Source organism: Narcine bancroftii, chromosome 1 (assembly GCF_036971445.1).
Source record: "Narcine bancroftii isolate sNarBan1 chromosome 1, sNarBan1.hap1, whole genome shotgun sequence".
NCBI classification, from domain to species: Eukaryota; Metazoa; Chordata; class Chondrichthyes; order Torpediniformes; family Narcinidae; genus Narcine; species Narcine bancroftii.
The window spans coordinates 251,946,657-251,970,306 of NC_091469.1; the positions used below are offsets into that span (position 1 = coordinate 251,946,657).

The window sequence follows — 23,650 nt, forward strand, 5'->3', positions numbered from 1 at the left end:
GATGTTGGGGCCCCCAGCACGGTTCTCAGCCAGGTACGAGTTGGCAGTACAAGACCAGCCAGGCAACCTGCAATAAATCAGTTTTGTTCACTGAACTCAAGCCGTCTGGTTGTGCGATCTTTCAGTGAGCAGTGTAGCTGCCGCTATAATATGTTGGAAAATCAGAGTGGAAGAAATAATGTAAAAATTGTTGGTTTGCCTGAGGACTTTGAGGCCACTAATGCAGTAGTTTTTTCAAAATCAGCTGCCTGAAACTTTGGGACCAGAGAATTTTCCAAATGGTTTGGAACTTGATAGAACACATTGAGCTCTAAGGAAAAAACCGTTTCTGGGACAACTGCCACGCTCTATTTTGATTAAACACTTACGTTATTAAGTTAGAGAAATGATTTTAAAAACGGCAGTTCAAAAATCCAGGGAACAACAAAGCCCTTTTAATGATCCAGAATAATAGAGTATTCTTCTATGTGGATTTGAGTAATGAAATTGTTAAAAGAAGAAAAGATTTTAACCCAGCAAAGTCAGTTTTGTGGAAAAAGGGATACAGATTTGCTTTTCGATACCCAGCAGTTCTTAAAGTTTTTAATGGACAATTTCAAGCACAATGTTTTGTTAACGAATCTGAAGCTTTGGAATTTTCCAATTCATTGCCTAATAATAAGCAGAAAGGAAGACAATGTTATTCATCTCAACAAATGGAAGGAGATCAAGAAAAAAAATGAAGGGAGGGATTCAAGCAGGAAGATAGCCAACTGAGGTTCAAGCTGAAATCGATGACGAGCAAGTCAACAGAGACCTTGAAGAAGCTTACCATACTTGATTGACTGATTGAAATTAAATTTTGATATTCTTTCTGGGGAGGCAGATTCCTTTTTTCTGCTTTCCTCTTCTGGGACCTCGTGCCACAAGTGGCAAGAGTCACTTCTCGTAATTAAGGGAGTTAGTGCTGACCTAATCAGTGTTTTGCTTTCTTTTTTCTTTTATTATTTGGGGTTTCTTATTTTCCATCTTTGGAGATGTTGGGGTGTAGAAGGGAGTTGAGTATTTAAAAAAATTATATTATGGCAACACATAGTTTGAATTATGTAACATTTAATGTGAATGGACTCAATAAACAAATGAAAAGGAAGAGAGTTTTAGCTCATTAAGAAGTTGAAAGTAGATATAGTTTTCCTGCAGGAAACTCATTTAACTGAGAAAGAACATCAAAAGTTAGGGAGAATGGGTTGGTCAAGTTATACCTTCGTCTTTTAATTCTAAAGCACGAAGAGTGGCTATTTTAATTAATAAAAAGTCGCTATTTAAATTATAATCAACAGTTATTGATCCTGGATTTTTATGAATGTCTATGTTCCCAATATAGATGATGAAAATTTATTCCAGATGCTTTTCTTCATACGGTAGAAGTAAATGGAAATATAATAATTGGTGGAGATTTTAATTATTGCTTGGATCCAATTTTAGATAAATCCACAAAATCTTTAATGAAAGCAAAAATGGCTACAAAAATTGATGATAATGGAAGATTTAAATTTGGTGGATATTTGGAGGAAATTAAATCCCAGAGAGAGATTATTCATTTTATTCTTATTGGTTTGATTCTTATTCTAAAATAGAAAACTTTAATTCAGTTGATAATAAATTGCTTTATGAGATGCATTAAAAGTTTATTTAAGGGGCCAAATAATAAGCTATTCGACTAAAATTAAGAAAAATTATCTTAAGAAAGTGGATAAATTAGAGAAGGAAATAGCAATTTTGGAAAAAAATTTACAAAAAACCCATCTGAAAAAGAGAGGTTGGAATTGATAAATAAAAATGCATTATAATTCAATTCAGACATATAAGATTGAGAAATTAATTGATAGAACTAAACAAAAATATTATGAATTAGGAGAACGAGTACAAAGTATTAGCTTGGCAATTGAAAACTGAGCAAGCTTCAAGAACTATTAATGCTGTCAAAAAGAATTTAAAAATTACTTATAAACTACAGGATATAAATGATTCTTTTAGAGAGTATTATATTAAGTTATATTCATCTCAATCATTGAATAATAAAGGAGAAATTAATGATTTTTTTTTAAACAGAGGCTTCAACTTCCATCTTTGAATTACCAAGCTCAAAAGGATTTAGATTCTTCATTTATGTTGAAAGAAGTTATTAAGGCTTTAAATTCTATGCAAAAAATGGTAAATCTCCTGGTGAAGTTGGGTTTACGTATGAATTTTATAAAAAATTTAAAGACTTATTGATACCTTTATTAATAGAAGTATTAAAACAAGCGACTGCAACTTGTTCCTTACCAGAATCTTTTACAAATGCTGTAATAACAGTAATACCTAAGAAAAATAAAGATTTATTAAAATCGGAGTCTTACAGACCTATATCGTTATTAAATGTTGATTTATAGGATTGTTGCTAAAGTTTTGGTTAATAGATTGAATGAGTATTTACCCGAGTTGGTTCATTTAGATCAATCGGGATTTATAAAAAAAGATATTCTCCTGATAATACAGCTAAACTAATTCATAGCTCTCAGAAGAAATCGGTTTTAGCATTAGTTTTATCGTTAGATGCTGGAAAGGCTTTTAATAGATTAGAATGGAATTATTTATTTAAGGTTTTGCAAAAATTTCAATTTGGGCCAATATTTATGAATTGGATTAAAGCTTTGGCGAGACTAGTTACCAATGGACGAGTTTCTTTTTTCATTAACCAGATCGGCTAGACAAGGATGTCCTTTATCTCCTGCATTATTTGTTTTGGCAATTGAATCATTGGTTCAATCAATAAGGCAAGATTTTAGTATTAAAGGAAATAAAGTTAATAAGGAGTATAAGATTAGTTTGTTTGCAGATGATGTATTGATTTATATAACAGATCCTGAAAATTCTTTAATTTCTTTATACAAAAAGTTACAAGATCATGGGAGAATATCTGGTTATAAAATTAATTGGATAAAAGTGAAGTTATGCCATTAATAGAAGGAGATTATGATCAATGTAAACGAGTAGCTCAATTTAAGTGGACACAAAATCCAATTAAATATTTAAGTATTAGTTTGATAGAAATTTAAATAATCTGTACAAGTTAAATTATGTTCCGCTATTTAATAAAATTAAAGATTTAAATAGATGGAATGAGTTACCTATTACCTTAATAGGCAGAGTGAACTGTATTAAAGTTACTATTTTTCCAAGGATTCAAAATTCCTTGTTTAATACCTCAAAAATTTTTTAAAGATCTTAATTCAATTATAAGGAAATTTTTATAGAAGGGGAAAATGAATAGGGTACCTTTGGAGAAATTAACTTGGAAATTTGGTGGTTTACAATTTCCACATTTTCAGAATTATTATAAAGCTGCACAATTGAAATTTCTTAAAGCAATATTTGATTTAAATAAACCTTAATTTTGGGCAAGTAAAGAGTTGGATAAAATTGATGACAAATCGATGTCAGAATTTATTTATAAATGGAATTCCAAATTGTTAATTGGTATGGACCCACCAATATTGAAATATTTGATTGAAATATGGAATAAAATTGATTATGAGACAGATGGAAAAGGATAGATTTCAGTGAAAATGCCTTTATATCAAAATAAATGTTTTCCTTTTACTGACAATAATTATTTTTTAAAGATATGCAATCAATTGGGGATTATAACATTTGAAAATTGTTTTGAGGCAGGGAAGTTTGTATCTTTTAATTGGATGAAGGAAAAATTTCAAGTTCCTAGTAATACTATTTTTTGCTATTATCAGGTAAAAACCTTTTAATTGGAAAAAATAGGTCATAGTTTAAAATTACCTAGACAATCTGCTTTGGAATTATAATTAATAAGGAAGAAACAAATAAGTTTATTTCTGAAATGTAAAAGTTATTACAAAATAAAATGTCTCGGTTAAATATTCATAAATCAAGATTAAAATGGGAATCTGACTTAAATAGGAAGATAGATGAAAAGGTTTGGAGAAATTATGTAAAGATTAGTACAATATAATTTTCTACATCATTTATATTTAACCCCACAAAAATTAAAGAAATTTAATTTAATTTCTTCAGATTTGTGTTTTAGATGTGGAGAAGAGATAGGTATTTTTTTTTTTACATTCAACTTAGACCTGTTCTAAGGTTAAGACTTTTTGGATATGTTAAATTATTTTTGGAGAAAGTATTAAAAGTGAGTCTTCTGTTTGATCCAATGTTTATTATTAGGGGACATTAAGTCAATTGCTTTAGGACTAAGATTGATTATGTATCAAATTGAATTTCTACATTTAGCTTTGCTGTTTCTAAAAAAATGTTTGGCCATCACCTGAAAATCTGATTTAGTTTTAGGAATGCATAGATGGCATACTGAAATGAAACCTTGTATTCCTTTAGAAAAAGATAATGTATAATTTGAGGGATAAATATAATTTTTTTGTAAAAAGTATGGAGCCCATATCTAAAAACTTTTGGTTTGAAGATTTAATCTCTCAATCTGCTCTGGGTGTCTATTTTCATAGCTAAATATTATTGTTTTTAAGTGATGGTCTTCTTTTAGTAGGTGGAAGGGGGAGGAGGGTGGGTGTTAGTGGGTTGGATGAGGGAGGTTGGGCGGGGTTATTCGTACTTGCTGTACGAATATGTTATAATTAATGTAATAGGATTAAAAAATTATAAAAATATAAAAACAATAAAATGCACCTTTTCTTCTTTAAAAAAGCTACGGGCACATGGAGTCTTCCTGAAGTTGTGGATTACATTCAGCTTTCTGGAAACATCTAGCCCTTTGAGCATCTAAGAGGGAGCAGCTCTCCTCAAGCAACCTCTGATGGGACACCAATGCAAAGATATACCTGGGCAGACTGCACCCTCCAGATTTCTGTGCTGTGATTGGCATGTTTACTTCAAGACATGGAGCTCCACTGATCCAGAGAACAAACTGCTGCAGGTCAGCAAGAGAGAAAGAAACAAAAATGTCCCAGCTTGTAATCAATCCCACACTTACTTGAAGGCAAGGGCTTCGAAGATGGGGGTAAGCGAGAGTTTGAAGGTTTGACACAGGGAGATTGCGCTGTCGAAGAGCCCCACTTGAACAAGCAAGGCCACAATCTCCTCAGCTGAGGCATTCCCTGCAGTAAAACCAAGCATTAGATACTGAACATTCATCGAAAGACTGCACAGATCAATCTACAACCTACGTAACATGGGCAGCAGGATCATCCTTGCACATACAGGCTAGAGACCACAGAGATTATGTTTGCAACCAATCACACAAACTCACATCCTGCCCAGCCATCTATAGATTTGAATTAAAACTTCTTTGAAAATGTATACAAGACACCGAGGGACCTGTCCCACCCGAGCCACATTCTCTTCTCCCTCCTCCCGTTAGAGTGAAACCAAAGACAGCGTCTTCCCTGCAGCCAGATTCCTGAATAAGCCTCATGACAGTGCTCTCACGCTGCCTTTGCCATGGACTAATTGAGAACTAACACTGCACACTATAATGTACTCTTAATTTCATACCGCTGTATGCGTGTCAGAGTTGACTTGCTGGATTGCTTGTGAAATGAGCCTTTCTCACAGCGCCAAGTATAACATGGCAATAAAGTTGAACTCCTGGAACATTACTGCGGAGAACAAGCCCTTTGGCCCATGATGTTGTGCTGACCTATGTAAACCTACTCTATGACAACGCACCTTACCTCACACCTATAACCCTCTATTTTTCTTACATCTATGTGCCTATCCAAGAGTCCTTTGAATGTTCCTATTGTAACAGTCTCTACCACCAAGCTCGGCCAGGATGACGTTCAGATGGTTAGCACAGTTCTGCTGTCTCAGATTGTCGAGTGGCCAAGGGAGTACAGAACATGCACTGGAATGAGACTTGACTCCTATCAAGTAACCTTCGAATTAATTCAAAGCTTTGAGGAAGATGGGCTGGGAGCTTGGCCTTCATTGATAGAGGATTTGAGTGAGAGAGAAAAGACTGCTTCTTCTGGGACCTTAGTGAGACAACAACCAACTGTGTACAATTCTAGCCACCTGCAGATTTCCCAGATTGGATCCAGGAATCAATGGGCTGATTCGGCTTGGACTCTCCTCTCCAGAATTTAGTCAATGGAGAGGTGGTCTCATTTTAAAAATATATTTCATATAATATAAAAAACCTCAAAAAACATATCACAATATTTCAAACAATCCAAATACATGTGGTATTTTATATAATAAAAAGTTTTTAAAAAACCTTCTATAAAACTCACCCCCCTCCCCCAACCCTCTACAAAGTTAAGGAAAAAGGGACAAACAACCCACAACAGGATCACTTCACTTTCTGATACTTATAAATATTCATAGAGACCCATAAAATGGAATGTTCAAGATTCGTTTAAATTTTAATACCAACAGTTTGTAAATATGGCTCAATTTTTCACCAAAAATTACGTTTATCTCTTAAATTGTAAGTAATTTTTCAAGAATAAATTCCTAACTTCTGTATGCCCTCCATTCCCAAATCAACATCCAACTTCCAAGATATAGCAATACATTTTCTAGCTATTGCCAAAGCAATTTGAACAAATTTCACTTGATACATATTCAATTTTAATTCCTCTAACATCTCCAAGTAAAAATAACATTAGATCCTGTGGGAATCTAACTCCAGTTATTTGTTCTAATAAATTACCCAAATCAAGGCAAAAAGGTTTAATTGTGGACACTGCCAAGTCAAATGCAAAAACGTACCAACTTCTTAACCATATATCAATTACATCTCGGCCCCTCCAGTCCATACCGATTTAAGTGATCTTGTCTAGTCCCACCTACCTGCACTTTGCCCATAACCCTCCAATCCCCACCCATCCATGCACCTATCCAACTTGTCCTTAAATGACAAAATTGACCCTGCTGCAACCATCTCTTCCGGAAGGTCATTCCACTCAGCCACTACTCTGAGTGAAGAAGCTCCTTCTCATGTTACATAAGCTTTTGCTCCCTAACTCTCAACTCATGACTTCTTGTTTGAATCTCACCTACCCTCAAGGGAAAGAGCCTATTCACATCTACTCTATCTATCCCCCTCAATTTTAAAAACCTTTATCAAATTCCCCCCTTCAACCTTCTACGCTCCAGTGAATAAAGACCTAATCTATTCAATCTTTCTTTGTAATCTAGATTCTGAAATCCAGGCAACATTTTCTCTGCACCCTCTCAACCTTATTGATATCCTTCCTATAATTTAATGACCAGAACTGTACACAGTATTCTAAATTTGGCCTTACCGATGCCTTGAATAGTCTCAACATCAGTTCCCAGCTCCTATATTCTATGCTTTGATTGATAAAGGCCAGCGTGCCGAAAGTTTTCTTCACCACCCCTATCCACGAGATTCCACCTTCAATGATGAACCATTATTCCGAGATATTTCTGTTCTTTTTCATTCTTCAATGCCCCCCCCCCGTTTACTACATATGTCCGGTTTTGATTATTCCTTCCAAAATGAAGCACTTCACACTTTACAGTATTAAACTCCAAAGTGTTTGATGCACATGGACAATTGATTACAAATGCCAGGTTTTCAGAACAACCACGTCTCATGCTAACAGGCTACATCAAGAAGCTATTGTGGCTGATGTAAGTTGCATTTCTTGGTCTTACCAGCTACTGCTGCAGATGATGGGTCGTGTTTTACAAGGTCCAGTCGCAGACGGGATAACATGTACTCTTTCTCCAAATCCTTCAATTCCACAATCTCTACCTGATGGCAGGCTGAAATCACAGGACAGATCCCTGTTAGATTATCTCAAAGGAAACTTCGTGCACATCACCTCTTCAGCATAGTCAGTGCAATCCTCCCTTGCATCCACCAACCCCTCACCACACAACCTATTCGAAGCACAACTCAGCCCACTTCAGTCCTCACTGTACACGACCCAATTTCTAGCACGCCATCTTGCTCAGATCCAGGACATTGCTCCCAAATCCCTCACCCACAAACACAACACACACAAAAAAAATTCCACTTGAAACATCAACTGCTAGTTTCCCATTGCAGATCCCACCTGACCTACTGAGTCCCTCCTCCAGCATCTCTAAAGCACAAGTAAAAGCTACTTTTGGTTGCAGCTCACTCCTTCAGGGTAGAGCAGCTTGGCATTATTAGAGATTATGGGGGATGGGGGCAGTGGGATCTCTCCCAGTCTGCTCATGGCTCCTCACAGCTCAGGCTGTGCTGCTAGTTTTCCCTGACTCTGCTCGTCTGTGGCTTCCAGTTTGCACTGCCCCGCTCCTCAGTTAAAGCAATGACTGAATTGCCTTTTGGACCCTTTGTAGATAGGGAGTTAAGTGGAGGCAGAAAGACCAGTGAAATTGGCACAGTGCAGTCACTAATCGGGTGGTGCAGTCATGGATGAATTCCAAACGTCATGGGGGGGGGCTCTGCTGACAAGGACTCAAAGGCAGGCGGTGGGACGGAGAAACAACCCACACAAGGGGTCTGACTTACAACTATGGAACACTACATCACAAACAGGCCCTTTGGCTATCTAGTCTGTGCTGAAATATTATTCTCCCATAGCCTTCCATACCCCTCCCATCCAATTACCTATCCAAATCTTTCTTAAATGTTGAAATCAAGCTCACATTCACCACTTCAGCTGGCAGCTCATTCCACACTCTTACCACTCTTTGTGTGAACAAGTTCCCCTGACCGAATGTTCCCTTTCACTCTTAACCCCATCCTCTAGTTCTCGTCTTACCTGGAAGCATAAAAAGAGGTCCCTCCCCAAAAAAAACCATGCGAGACAGCCCTTCCTTGAATTCCAGGGAGAGTTTCTTAACAGACTACCCATAGTCACAGAGCAAAAGTCAGTAGAGAGATACACTGCAGACTTTAAGGAATGGTCCAATACATCCACTGCATAACTCATGCAGCAGCCGTCAACTGCCTTAATGCACTGTTAGTATTTGTGGGAATGTTCAAAGGTTGCTCCTCCCAGGTTCTGTTCACTAACAGCTAGCAGCAAGAAAGGAAGGGAAAGAAATAATGCTCACCTTGCGTGGCAGTGTGCTCTCCATCGTGGCTCCTCTTCGGCGATGCACCGGGGCGTTCGTACTGTGGGCAGAAAGAAAGATTGAAGCAAATGGCCTCTGCATCAGAGTGCCACTCTGCCTGCAAGAAAAGCAGTACGTGGAACACAATTCTCCCCCCACCACCATCTCAGATTACCACTACAATTAAAAAATTAATCTGCAGATACACGTTCCTAGACTTTTCACGGATGAAAGTCAGGGAATGTGATTCACTGCGTAAACCAGACTAACTCTGCTACTGAGCTTAGTTCTACGAGAGGGCACAGTTATCAATAATGCAAGGTGCACCACTAGTCGTTTTCAAACTGCCCCTCTAAACAAACATTCCACCTTAGGCAATTCCTGTGCCACAAGTGCTCTGTGATTAGTATGCAAGGTTGAGAACCACTACTCTAGACCCAATTGATACGGAAATATTTTGCTTGAGAAAAATTGTCATTGGCCCATTTCCTTTGGAGTTCTGAAACATAACGAGTCAATTAGGGACAATTAAAAGTGGTTTTCAATCCTTTTTCATCCCACTTTAAGCACTGATGGCATAGAGATTACTTAAAGAAGAATGTGAGTTTAGGGGGACAGTTTGAAAACCACTGGAATGCGACATGCAGGACAACAACGGGAATCAAGGAATAGCAAATAAAATAAATTCCATTAGCAGAGTATTTCAGAAAGGGAAGAGAACGAAAGGGTATACCCAGATGGATTGTTCAGGTGCATAAATTCATGGAATATATTGAATCTGAGGTACTTTCAGCACATGGTACGAGGATGAAGTGGGAATATATTTAACACCTCAGACATGGGTGGATCAGGCTCGGAACACTCTAGCCTGCACTACCCTCACTTACACTCTGGAGCATTGGCAGAACAGTCTGTCAGCAACGAATGGACCTCAGCCAGGTTACAAAAAGTCCAACAGGTTGCTGATGCCAAATGTCTTCATGCATTTCTGCTCTTCAGAGACACATTCAAATGGATGAAAATATTATTGAAAAATTATTTATGCAAACAAATATATTTAAAACATTTCTGTGCTGTTTACAAGTGATAGAAATTAATTGAATGCATTAAGATTAAGGATGGGGAGAACTGGGCAGTTCGAGCTCATGGGCCAGAAAGGCCTGGTTACCATGTGCTTCCTGTGGATGGTCCGTGACCTGCTGAGTTTCCCCAGCACATTTGTGCACTGCACAACCCCAGCCTCTGCAGAACTTCTCATTTATCTTCTCTCCTATAAAATGGCTGCATTGAATATACACTGCTTCAACAAGACACCATCTTACACTGTCTGCAGTTTCATCTCCCACGCTTGCCAATTTCATGCCTATCTTCCTGCAGCCAACTACCCTTCCTTCCTGTTCATTGCATTTCCCAGTATTCAAGCCTTCCAAGTCCTGAAGTTATGCCAAGGTCATGAATACATACAAGGAGAACACCAGGTGACTTTATCACATTGTTCCTTCCTGATGAACATAGTTATCACTCTCTCCCCTTTGGCCAATGTCACATTCACATCAACATATTCCATAACACTTTTCAAATGCCTTTTGAAATTCTTTGCAAAAAATATCAACCACAATGCCTTCGATCACTTTCCTCTGCCACTCTTCAAACTCACTGATGGAGCGCGATCACTGTTAGCATGCTAGAGGCTTCAGTTCAACTTTCCAACACCTGGCTTTAGAATAAGTGAGTCTGTGAAGTCTTCCTGCTACTCATTCGGCCCAGTCTGAAGACAAGCCCTCCCAAATTCAGCTCTTAGCCAAGAGAAGACCAAATGTCTCAACTCCAGGGAGCAGGCACATCTGCTCAATTCACCTGGGACAAGTACTCCAGCAGCTAGCACTTTCAGAGAATGACGGAAGTTTGCAGACCCACGTCCTCATTAACTCATTGAGGGGTACTGGACAGAGCCTGGACTACGAGCAGCACGTTGAAAAGCATTCTATACCATAGCTCCGGATGTCGGCCGCACAATCCAAGCGTATTCTGGTTGGGTTTGCCGCAAACAATTTATCCCCACTAAGTAACAGTGCACTTGCTTCTGGAGGCCCTGGAGAGAGCGGACTTCTTGGCCAAGGCGCATTCCATACTCAAACATCACTGTACCAGCTGGGAGAGAAGAGAAAGAAGACGTGTTATCATGGACTAGCTGAGCAGGAGAGACTGAAGTGGCAGATTAACCCAGTCCTTTCTTCTCAAGAGGATGCAGTCAAATCCCATCCTCCAATACATGCCAAACAAAAGCACTTAGAAAAACCAACCCTCCCTGACTGGAACACATCAATTAGCAATGTAAAGGACACAGGAACCACAGAGAATCAAGAACCTGCTATCGGAGATAGTGTGGACCAGGAAGGAGTGGGGAGAGTAGATGCAGTCATTCAGCGTCCTACTGCCCAACTGTCCTGCCCGACAGCCCTGTATAAGTTTACAATGTCTGCAGAACAAAGTCGGTGACAGTTTTCATTCAAATCAATGTCCGTGGAGTCTGGTGCCCAAGATAGTGGCAGCCCAGATCTCGAGGGTTACAGGATCTGCAGGGCACCAGGGCATGAGAACACCCCTCTACCACAGAGAATGAGCACCATGGGAAAGGACCCTACAGGGTAGAAAACCAGCAAGCAAATGAAGGACTCACACCAGGCAGTGGGTTACTGGAGATTTGTCTTGTGGGAACCAGGTAACAGGACTGGGATCCAAGAGGGTGCTGATGGCAAGCAGTGCTCCTGGTGTGCCTTGGGTACTGACAAATTTCTAAAAGTGTCAAGGGAAGTGACTTGGACTCCTGGACCTCTGGTTTCATGTTGGAACGAACAGGAAGCTGTGTGACTGTGGATGTTACGGGGTATGGGAAATGACGGGCTCCAAGGACACTCAGTGCCTCTGAACAGACCCTCTCCTGTTTCCCCTCCTTGCCTTGGCATTGGTTGAATGTGCGTTTACAATAGGGCTTTACCTTTCCTGAAGTTGTGTCTCTGGATGTGGAACGCATACAACAACTCATAGTAATTGTGAGCCATAAGGTCCACAGCCCGAGCACGAGACTCTATGATTCCAACAACCTGAAACACAGGAGCAGAGAACCCAACCTTGAGATCAGCTGCACTGCAAAACTGGGAATGTGCAACCCTTTTACAGCCCTGTTCATCGCATTCTTAGGGTTAGCTACCACTACAGCTACTCCATTGAGTCTTCTCAACATTGGGTGTAATTTCACACCAAACTCCAGTGTTACGAACCAGCAGATCACAAGGATCTGGAGAGTGTGGTAGAGTCAGGGGATCTAGAAGTATGGCTGCATTGTAGCTTGAAAGTGGGGGTGGGGAGGGGTTCACAGGTAGATAAAGTGGTCAAAAAGACTTTTGGCCTGTTGATCTTCAGTGAGAGTATTGAGTACAGTTGGGAGGTCATGTTGCAATTGTGCAAGAGGCCCAATTTGGATTATTGTGTACAGTTTTGGTCACCGTGCTGCAGGAAAGATATTGTCTCACCGAAAAGGCTGCAGAGATAGACGAAGATGCTGCCAGGGCTCAGAGGCACTGAGCTATCCCGAAAGAGATTGAGCACGATGGGGCGTTATCCCTTGGAGCGTAGGAAGATACAAGGCAATTCATAGAGGTGTACAGGTACTCGATCCTTTATCCAGACATCTAAAATGCGGAAACTGGGGGAGGCCGGCAGGGCGTCGGACGGGCGCGGTGGAGAGGCCGGCAGGGCGTCGGACGGGCGCGGTGGAGAGGCCGGCAGGGCGTCGGACGGGCGCGGTGGAGAGGCCGGCAGGGCGTCGGACGGGCGCGGTGGAGAGGCCGGCAGGGCGTCGGACGGGCGCGGTGGAGAGGCCGGCAGGGCGTCGGACGGGCGCGGTGGAGAGGCCGGCAGGGCGTCGGACGGGCGCGGTGGAGAGGCCGGCAGGGCGTCGGACGGGCGCGGTGGAGAGGCCGGCAGGGCGTCGGACGGGCGCGGTGGAGAGGCCGGCAGGGCGTCGGACGGGCGCGGTGGAGAGGCCGGCAGGGCGTCGGACGGGCGCGGTGGAGAGGCCGGCAGGGCGTCGGACGGGCGCGGTGGAGAGGCCGGCAGGGCGTCGGACGGGCGCGGTGGAGAGGCCGGCAGGGCGTCGGACGGGCGCGGTGGAGAGGCTGGAAAGACGTCAGATAGGCAAGGTGGATTGTTGGGCGGACGAAGTGGGGGGGGGGGGGGGGTGGGGGAAGAGAGACCGGCAGCACAAGTCGTGTGGTCGGGAAGGGGAGACAGGCAGCGCGAGTCAGGCGGTCGAGGCGGGGAGAGACCGGCAGTGCAAGTTGGTCAGGCGGGGGGCGGGAGGAGACGGCAGCACCATTGGAAGGGGTTGGGGGTGGATACGCCAGCACAATTTGGGTGGGTTTAAATCTAGCTTTCCGAAATCTGGAAAAATCTGAAATTTGGAACACACTGTCCCACAGGGTTCTAGGTAAAGGATCGTGTACCTGTACAAAGTCATGAGAGGAATACATCAGGTGAACTCACAGAGTCTTTTGCCCAGAGTAGAGGGAATCATAGGTTTAAGGTGAGACCGGGAGAGATTTAACAGGGACCTGAGGTGAAACTTTTTTTAAACAAAATGGACAGACACAGGGATGGTAAAAGTTTAAAGGGATATGGGCCATATGTGGGACTGGTGCAGGTGGGACATTTTGGACGGTGTGGGGAAGCTGGGCCGAAGAGCACATTTCCACACTGTGACTATGACTCCATGCTAATCTGCATACACAATACTTGAATCATCAGTAACATTACTGCACTTGCATTGATGTACAGAGCAGTGATTGAATCAATGGCATTAGTGTGCAATAACCTGTCTGGCTAGATGCAGGGCTCCTTCCCAATATGCACCTCCTCCACTGGGGGCTTTCTTACCTCATCGTGAAGGTTGATGTAAGGAAATTCCACCAGATCCTGAAGCTGAGAGCGCTCACACAGGACTACCACCAGTTGACGCAGGCAGTCCAGCTGTCTATGGGAAGAGAGACAACACACACAAGTACGTGGAATAGCAATTAGTTAAAAAAATTGCAGATGCTGAGATTAAGTGCAGTATGCAGAAGTGCTGGACAAACTCATCAGGTCAGGCAGCGTCTAGAGGAAGTAAAAAAGCAGTCAATGCTTCAGTCCCGAGGCCTTCCTCGGGAATATGAAGGCCCCAGGACCAAAATGTTGACTGCCTTTTACTTTAAGCTTTTCTGCATTGTAGAAAAACAAATCCCCTCCCTGCACTTTTCAGTGTGGTTATTTAACAAATTTAAGTTCATGCCACCATTTCCCACAATCCCACCAAGGTCTGAGTTTTTTCTTGCCATTTCTCAAATCAGGAAGACAGGCCTAGAGAGCAACAGGGCCTCATTTTTAACTGGAGGCTGGAGCCAGTTTATAAAAATGTTTCTGTTCAACAGTGATTGTTAAACTGGAGAGTGGGAGAGGTGCCAGCTTGAAAACAAACATGTGTTGAGCGAAGTTTAATAATTGTGCCTTTAAACTCAGAGATTGTATCTTTAAAAAAAAAATGGACAAGTTAATCAAGAGACTGAGATACAGACTCAACAGTACAGCACAGGAACAGGGCCTTCAGCCCAACTGAACATTGTATCCCATTGAAATTAAAACTCTACTGTTTACACTTGATAGATATTCCTCCATCCTCTTCATAGTCATGCGTCTTCTAGATACTGCTTAAAAACTATCACTGTATCTGTTTCTACCACTACTCCTGACTGCCCATTCCAGGCACTGACCACTCTAAAATATTTGCCCACACATCTCCTTTGAACTTCCTCCCTTTCACCTTGAACACATATTCAACAGTGTGTGAAGCTTTTATCCTGGGGTAAAGATTTTGACTGTTCACCCTATCAATGCTTCCCAAGATTTTATACACCTCTTTCAGGTCTCCCCTCAGCCTCCGATGCTCCAGAGAAAACACCCCAAATTTTCTCCTCACCAACACAGCCTCTAAACCAGTGGTTCCCAGACTTTTTCAGGTTTGCTGCCCCCTTGGCCTCGAGGCCACATCCAAAGTGCCCCCCTTATTCAACAGCATTTGGGGAGGAGGGGTGGTGAGGAAGTGGCGGCGCTGCGCGGGGTCGGAGGTTAGCGGCGGCGGCGCTGCGCGGGGTCGGAGGTTAGCGGCGGCGGCGCTGCGCGGGGTCGGAGGTTAGCGGCGGCGGCGCTGCGCGGGGTCGGAGGTTAGCGGCGGCGGCGCTGCGCGGGGTCGGAGGTTAGCGGCGGCGGCGCTGCGCGGGGTCGGAGGTTAGCGGCGGCGGCGCTGCGCGGGGTCGGAGGTTAGCGGCGGCGGCGCTGCGCGGGGTCGGAGGTTAGCGGCGGCGGCGCTGCGCGGGGTCGGAGGTTAGCGGCGGCGGCGCTGCGCGGGGTCGGAGGTTAGCGGCGGCGGCGCTGCGCGGGGTCGGAGGTTAGCGGCGGCGGCGCTGCGCGGGGTCGGAGGTTAGCGGCGGCGGCGCTGCGCGGGGTCGGAGGTTAGCGGCGGCGCTGCGCGGGGTCGGAGGCTAGCGGCGGCGCTGCGCGGGGTCGGAGGCTAGCGGCGGCGCTGCGCGGGGTCGGAGGCTAGCGGCGGCGCTGCGCGGGGTCGGAGGCTAGCGGCGGCGCTGCGCGGGGTCGGAGGCTAGCGGCGGCGCTGCGCGGGGTCGGAGGCTAGCGGCGGCGCTGCGCGGGGTCGGAGGCTAGCGGCGGCGCTGCGCGGGGTCGGAGGCTAGCGGCGGCGCTGCGCGGGGTCGGAGGCTAGCGGCGGCGCTGCGCGGGGTCGGAGGCTAGCGGCGGCGCTGCGCGGGGTCGGAGGCTAGCGGCGGCGCTGCGCGGGGTCGGAGGCTAGCGGCGGCGCTGCGCGGGGTCGGAGGCTAGCGGCGGCGCTGCGCGGGGTCGGAGGCTAGCGGCGGCGCTGCGCGGGGTCGGAGGCTAGCGGCGGCGCTGCGCGGGGTCGGAGGCTAGCGGCGGCGCTGCGCGGGGTCGGAGGCTAGCGGCGGCGCTGCGCGGGGTCGGAGGCTAGCGGCGGCGCTGCGCGGGGTCGGAGGCTAGCGGCGGCGCTGCGCGGGGTCGGAGGCTAGCGGCGGCGCTGCGCGGGGTCGGAGGTTAGCGGCGGCGCTGCGCGGGGTCGGAGGTTAGCGGCGGCGCTGCGCGGGGTCGGAGGTTAGCGGCGGCGCTGCGCGGGGTCGGAGGTTAGCGGCGGCGCTGCGCGGGGTCGGAGGTTAGCGGCGGCGCTAAGCAGGGGGCAGGGACACTGGGAGGGGGGAGGAGCAGCACAGAAGGAGGGGCTAGTGGCGGCGTGATGGCAGCAGCGACGCTGATCGGGGTGTAGTGACGCCAGTACAATATGGCGGCCATTGAGAGCAGCCCTTGCGAGAACACGGTTGCCTTTATGTTGCTCTCTACTGCCACCCCGAGTCTGGCCAATTAATTACTGCAATGGCTTCTTTTTTTTTTTAAATTTTTTTATTTTTCACACCATAAATCACATTAGCCATGATATACACTTTTTCTTTTTCACACATATACAGTGACTTTTTCTCCCCCCCTCCTCCCTCCTCCCAGGCCACCCCCCCACCCCCCCATCTCATCCATTTTAGGTATACAATCTAGGTTGCATTAAACCAGTCAGACAATGTTGTCATTCAACAAAAATACACCAGAAATTCTACTGAGTCCATTCTTTTCTTTCCTTCTCCTTCCATCAACTTAGGTAATGTTTGTCCCCGGTAGGTTTTCGCTATTGTATTTAATGTAAGGCTCCCATACTTGTTCGAATATTTCAATATTATTTCTTAAACTATATGTTATTTTTTCTAATGGAATATATTTATTCATTTCTATATACCATTGTTGTATTTTCAAATTATCTTCCAATTTCCACGTTGACAAAATACATTTTTTTGCTACGGCTAGGGCTATCTTAACAAATCTTTTTTGTGCATCCTCCAAATCAATTCCAAATTCTTTGTTTTTTATGTTACTTAGGAGAAAGATCTCTGGATTCTTTGGTATATTGTTTTCTGTTATTTTATTTAATATCTGATTGAGATCATCCCAAAATTTTTCTACTCTCTCACATGTCCAGAAAAAAAAACCAAAAAAACTGCAATGGCTTCTTTTTGAAACTTTGCAGAGTCTGAATAATAAAAAGACTTAAGATTCGGAATGCCCCCTTTTTCCTCACAGCCCCCTTGAATCTTTCCATTGCCCACAGAGAGGGAGCAGCAACATCGTAGAAAACTGTTCCCTTTCCAAAGCCTCCTCACCCTTCCTGTAACGGGGCGACCATAATCCAAGTGAGGCCTGACCAAAATTTTATATTGCTGTAACAGGACCTCTACTTTTATAATCAATGCCCCTCCCAATGAAGCTAGCACACTATACACCTTCTTTACTGCCTGATCTACTTGTGTGGCCACTTTCAATGAGTGACAAACCTGAACTAGCAGATCATTTGCACATCAATACTTTTAAGAGCCCTACTATTAAATGTATACTTATACCCTTACATTTGACCTCCCAAAGTGCAATACCTCACACTTTTCCAGAATGAACTCCATTGGCATTTCTCTGTCCACAACTCCACCAATCTTTGCATTATCTGCAAACTTTTTAACCCACCCACCGACTTTTTCATTCATCATTTATGTGCATCACAAACAATAGGGATCGCAACCCCGATCATTGAAGATCACTACTGGTCACCGACGTCTAGATGAATACACCCTTTCATCACCACCTCGTCTTCTCTGGGCCAGATAATTTTCATCGTCAATCCCATGCATCTGCACTTCTGAATCAGCCTACCAAGACAGAGCTTGTCAAAACCCTTACTAAAGTCCATGTAAACAAAATCCACTCCATACTCTCATCACCTCCTCAAAAAACCTATCAAAATGATCAGACGTAACCTGCCCCCCACAAAGCAATGTGTGCATAAATCTTATTCCCACATATCCTCTCCAAGTTTCCCTGTAAGGCTTACAGTTTCTTGGATTATGCTTTTAGCCTTCTTAAACAAAGGTACAACATTAGCCACTCTCCAGGACTAGTCACTAGTGAGAATGCAAAGATCTTGTCCAAAGGCCCAGTAACCTCTTCATTTGCCTCTTCCAATAACTGTAGATAAATCCCTTCAAGTCCAGGGAATTTATCCACCTTAATGCTCCTCAAAAAAAAACCCAACACCCCTTTCACTCTAATGCTCCTTCAACTTGGTAAACACTGATGCAAAATACTCATTTAGTACTGTGCCAATCTCTTCTGACCCCAAACACAGTTTCCTTCCTTTATCCTTGAGCAGCCCTATCCTCGCCCTGGTTTTTAATGAAAATAAAAAAAATGCCTTGGGATTTTCTCTAATCCTGCTCGCCAAGGAATTTCATGCTCCTTTTAGCCTTAAGCTCTTTCTTGCAACCTTTATATTCCTCCAGTGCCCCTTCTTCCTTCTCACTGGAATATACCTGGACCTAGTTGGTTCTTAAGCCACTTTGACATGTCATGCCGTTGCCTTACACCAGGGGTGTCAAACTCAAATTCACGGAGGGTCAAAATTAAAAACTTGGACTAAGTCGAGGGCCGAACTAAATATTTATTGAAAATTTTCAACAACATCTGCATGTTTTCTCTTCTTTCAACATATGTAATGTTAAACTTTAGGATATAACTTTAGGAGGATAATGTTACAGGTCAGGAGTAGGTAGCTCAAGTTCACCCTTTGCTTGACCTGAGGGAAACATATTTGGTCCCTGTGGAGATGTAGTCAGCATTCACAGGCTGTTTCCATTTTGGCCTGCATCAGGACTCAGCATTTCCTGCTCACTCCTCAGGCTCACCATCCCTCTACCTCGACCCACCATCCCTCTACCTGACCAGTCCTTTACCTAACCTCTACTCACCCCTCACTCCACTCCACTCGCTCTGCCTCTACCCACCCCATCCTATACACGTCCCTCTACTGCCTCTCCCCTCAACTTGTTCCTCCCTCTAATCACCCCTCCCCTACTCGCCCTGCCCCTCCCCTTTTACCTCTTCCCTATCCACCCCTCCTTCTACTCATCCCTCCCTCTAACTGCCCCTCGCACCACCATAACTTCCCCTGCCCATTACTCCTCACCTACACCCTCTGCCCACCCCTGCTTACCCACCCACTCAGGCCCAGCGCGCTGCCGACCAGCCTTTGCGGACAGCCACCATCTCTCTCTTCACGTGCAGGGCCGAACCAGCCGTCCCTGGGGTCCACGCGGGTGCAAGCGCTGAAGGCCATGGCGACCGGGAGATGTGCGCTCGCTCTGTGGAAGGGCCGTCTGGTGCCAGTCGCGCGGGGCTCGCGCTGCCCGGGGGCCGTGCGCAGCCTGCCATGCCCGTCGCGCCGACAGGAAATCACAGGCGCTCGCCCATCCGCCGCACCGCTCGACAGGTGGGAGAAGTGACTAGTTGTGCGGGGAGCCTTCCAACTGGCTTGCTGGCTGATGACATCGACAGACTTCTCGTGTTACAATTTCTCGTGTTACAATGGGGAAGGATGTGCAATGAAGGGGGAGGATCGTGGGGGTGACATTACCGAAAAACAGCATCGGCTCTCGCTGCAGGGCGGGCCACCTCTAATACATTTTTGAAATTACCTTGCGGGCCAAATATAATTATATCGCGGGCCAAATTTGGCCCGCGGGCCAGAGTTTGACATGTGTGCCTTACACATTAACAGATGGGCCCAATCTGTTTGATCTTCCCACTGAGACAAGAGGCAAGATAAAACTGACAACGTCAGTACATTAGGGGACAGGCCAAGATACAGGGTGAACTAGTGTCAATATTTTGCCTAAATATTCTGACTTGCTTCTCAACTCTGGATTCAAAGATACTACAATTTTAAATAGGGGTCCAGCCATGATAAATAGATGACAAAACCAATAGATCAAGCTGTACACCCACTGCAGTGTTGGCATCAGTGGAAGAAATTATTACAACATTTGTTCAAATTAAAACAGACACCTTCACAGCTGTTAGACGTGAAGTTGTACTAAAAGAGAATACAAAAGTCTAATAAATGGGGAGGGTTACTTTCATAAGTCAATTTTATCCGCTGGTCAATTCAATGGCAATAGTCTGGGTTTTTTTTTTAAATATTAAAAATGAGCATTGCACAGAGTGGTGCAGTTCTGAAACTAGGCCTTGATAATGGACAACACTTGTTGTCAACACAAACTTCCATTACATCTGCCTTACTCAACTACAACACGGAGTGACAGTGGCAAACCAGGGATGTACCATGCACAGGACAAACTTACATTAGTGAGAGGACGGACCAGTGGGAAATCAGAAAAAAGCCCCACTGTAGCAAAAGATGCGAGCTCAGAGTTGTAAGCCACACCCCCTCACCCCATCTGAACAGCAGAAACAAGAGGCTATTCCCTCCCACAGTTGCCACATCTGTCATTACTGCTGTAATTTCTGGCCGTGAATGCCAACACAGGGCACCATCCAGTACAACAGCTGTGTTGGAACTGGTCCAGGGTGAGCTCATGGGCCAGCCTGCCAGTCACCCCACTACAATGGTCACAACGTTGAACTCAAAAATCACACCATGGCGTGCCAGCTCGCCGCACCAGAGGGTGGGAGACAAAGGCAATAGCTCACGTTCCATTCCCTCACCTGCTGGGGTCTGGGTTCTGATTTAGTGACTCATAAGCCTGATGATTGTGACCCAGGTCCAAATGATGCTTGAATATCTTTGTCCAAAGCATGGCCTGTAGGGAAAACAAACCAGGAGGATGACCACTGCTGCATCTACCAGAAACCCTGCTCCTCTATACTTCCTTTCAGCACCGCACCCCCACCCCCTCCCAGTACAGTCTTCAAGCCTTCTACTTCTTTATTCAGGTTTACGGACATGTGTACAGAGGCAGTGAGAAAGCTTGGTTTACAAGCAATCCAGTTGGTCAACAGTAAAAACACAATGCAGAGTTAATAATGCACAAAGTGGAGCCAGTTAGCATAGAGAACATGCAACAATTTTTTGCTGATGCAAGGTTTATTCAGGAGTCTGACAACAGCGGGAAAGAAGCTGGTAGTGTATAATCTCACACTCGTGAATCTTCTTCCCAGTGGGAAGGGTGATGTGTATGTGGCCATGGTAGAATACATCTTTTACTATGATGGCTGCTTCTCTTAGGCAACAGGAAGTGTGGATGTATGGGATGGTTGGGTGGACTGATAGCAAAACAAATTTTTTTCACTGCAACTTAGTACGCCTGACAATGAACCTGAAGTGAAACAATTCCACAGCAGTGTCGAAAACTAAAATCATGCAAAGTACAATTTTAGACAAAACTAGAAATGTTGAGAAATGTTTCAAGCTGATGTTTCTGCATCAGGACTGGCAAAAATTAGAAATTTTCCAGTGTAACTGCAGGCAAGAGTGGGAAAGTTTTTAAAAAAGGAGCAACAGTGAGTTCAATGCATTGAGCTCAATCTGAGCTTCCTCTAACAAAAAAGTTTTTGTGGAACAAGCTTTGTCATAATTTGTTAACCATTTCCTAGTTTAACAGCCTACTTCGAATGTGAAACACCTTTCAGAGACACCAGTCCTTGCTGAAGTTATAACTTTTTTTTGCAGTTCTCCACTGACGTGTAACCAAACGTTGGGAGCTCCATTTTAACATTGGTTAAATTAAAAGTCCAACATATGAGCAAATTTGAAATCAAAAATAAACCAAAACCACACACCAGAATCTTCCAGTCATCCCTTGCCTCAGTTACTGCAATTGATGTCAGCTGCAGAACAAGGTCTGGTAATCCCATGTCTTCAAGCAAACGCAGGACCTAGGGAAAAGCAAGAAAATCTGGAATTGATGGGGTCCAGTTCAAAACATATACGCCCTGGAGAAACTCAGCAGGTCACGCAGAATCCACTGGAAGTTAAAGATAACCAACATTTCAGACCTGCAGAGGCAATCTGAAATGGCTGAAGTCAATATTTAAGAAAATGTGTCTGCAAATTGCAAAACATAACCATTAAAATGAGGGTCTGCTGAGTTTGGGAATAGGACACCACACATGAGGTCAGTTTAAAGGCAAGGATTCTTAGCACCTTTCTGCATTTAAAAGTAAGGCTTTGAGCATTTTTTGGGATGGTTAAATCTGCCATTGCATTTAATTTTATAACTAACCCAAAAGATCAGCAGGATTTGAGATGCTGGATGGAGTTTGAATTTGGCTTTCCTTGACCATTCCTTTTGGTTTTTAATGTAACTAACAAAATAAAACTCAAGAAAAATTTAAAATTTTTGAGATCATTTCATGCTGTATAATTACAGAAATAAATTCTGCTCAACTTGGACTGACTCTTCCAAATGCTCCAATTAGATATTACAAAAATGTCTTTAAAAAAACATTTGGGTACAAACACACTCACTATAAAAATAGACCAAAAATAAATCAACTTCAGCCCAAACATCAAAAATATTCATTTAAATATTGTTTAAACCAGAGTGCATATGGCTCCAATCCACAGTTCACAGAGGGAGTTTGCTACATTGCAACATTTCCATGATATTTAGCATTGTTTTCCCAATGGCTTCCCCTAGCAGGAAATTTTCTCATCACTTATCTACAAAATCTTGCCAATTAAAACTAAACTCAACCGCAGTTCTGCAAAAGCAAGATGTCAGCAAATGATCTTGGTGGAGTGGGAAGGAGGGTCCCCAAATGCAGAAGTGCTAGAGACTGAAAATATCTCTAGAGGAACAGATAGAGGATTATAAATCATACAACTCCATGCACAAAAGTGCAGTCGTAACACCCTTGCGCAACAGAGCCAGATGGGATAGGGCAGGGTTGAGCTTATTGCAGAAGAGGGATGAGAAAGTGGTGAGGGAAAATACACACTGTTGATTGGAAGTCCTGAAAATCTAAGTCACCCTGCTGGCAAACAAGGGTTCAAATTCATCCTGTGCTTGAAGCCAAATTTCATCACACTTGGTCTCCCGACTCAAGGAGCCCTGCCAGTGACGCAAGGTCACACAAGTTGCTTAAATAGAACTCAGAATTATTGAGAACCCTTTCCATGCAGCACATGGTATCTTTGACTCACTACCATCAAGGAGATACAGATGCATTAAAATCAGGGTTGCCGGGCTGGGAAATAGCTTCTTCCTGCAAGCTGTGAGATTGATGTAACTGGTAAATCATCCCAAAATATTTTAATATACATTTTAAATCTGTATGTATACATACAATTATCATGTGGTGTTTGGTCCAGAGAAACGCTATTTCATCTGGTTGTATATGTACTCTTGGTGCCTGCCACATTGACCACCGCCAGTGGGCTGATATTGCCTCAAACCGTGCATATTGGCACCTCACAGTTCAGCGGGCAGCAATCTCCGTTGAAGAAGACCGCAGAGCCCACCTCACTGACAAAAGACAAAGGAGGAAAAACCCAACACCCAACCCCAACCAACCAATTTTCCCTTGCAACCGCTGCAACCGTGTCTGCCTGTCCCGCATTGGACTTGTCAGCCACAAACGAGCCTGCAGCTGACGT

At 44.1% G+C, this 23,650-nt stretch overlaps 1 protein-coding gene across 2 annotated transcripts in view; it reads right to left on the minus strand.

Annotated features, from left to right (window-relative positions):
• The window catches only part of nup160 (nucleoporin 160), a 109,734-nt gene that overhangs the window by 33,471 nt on the left and 52,613 nt on the right, over positions 1 to 23,650 (minus strand). For both annotated transcript variants that reach the window (XM_069895169.1, XM_069895162.1), the window contains 8 exons: positions 21,832 to 21,927; positions 20,758 to 20,852; positions 13,987 to 14,083; positions 12,050 to 12,155; positions 11,042 to 11,202; positions 9,052 to 9,112; positions 7,657 to 7,767; positions 5,003 to 5,126 (listed from right to left, as the gene is read on the minus strand). In XM_069895169.1, the coding sequence (XP_069751270.1) occupies positions 5,003 to 5,126; positions 7,657 to 7,767; positions 9,052 to 9,112; positions 11,042 to 11,202; positions 12,050 to 12,155; positions 13,987 to 14,083; positions 20,758 to 20,852; positions 21,832 to 21,927 (851 nt within the window). The remainder of the gene's footprint in view (positions 1 to 5,002; positions 5,127 to 7,656; positions 7,768 to 9,051; positions 9,113 to 11,041; positions 11,203 to 12,049; positions 12,156 to 13,986; positions 14,084 to 20,757; positions 20,853 to 21,831; positions 21,928 to 23,650) is intronic.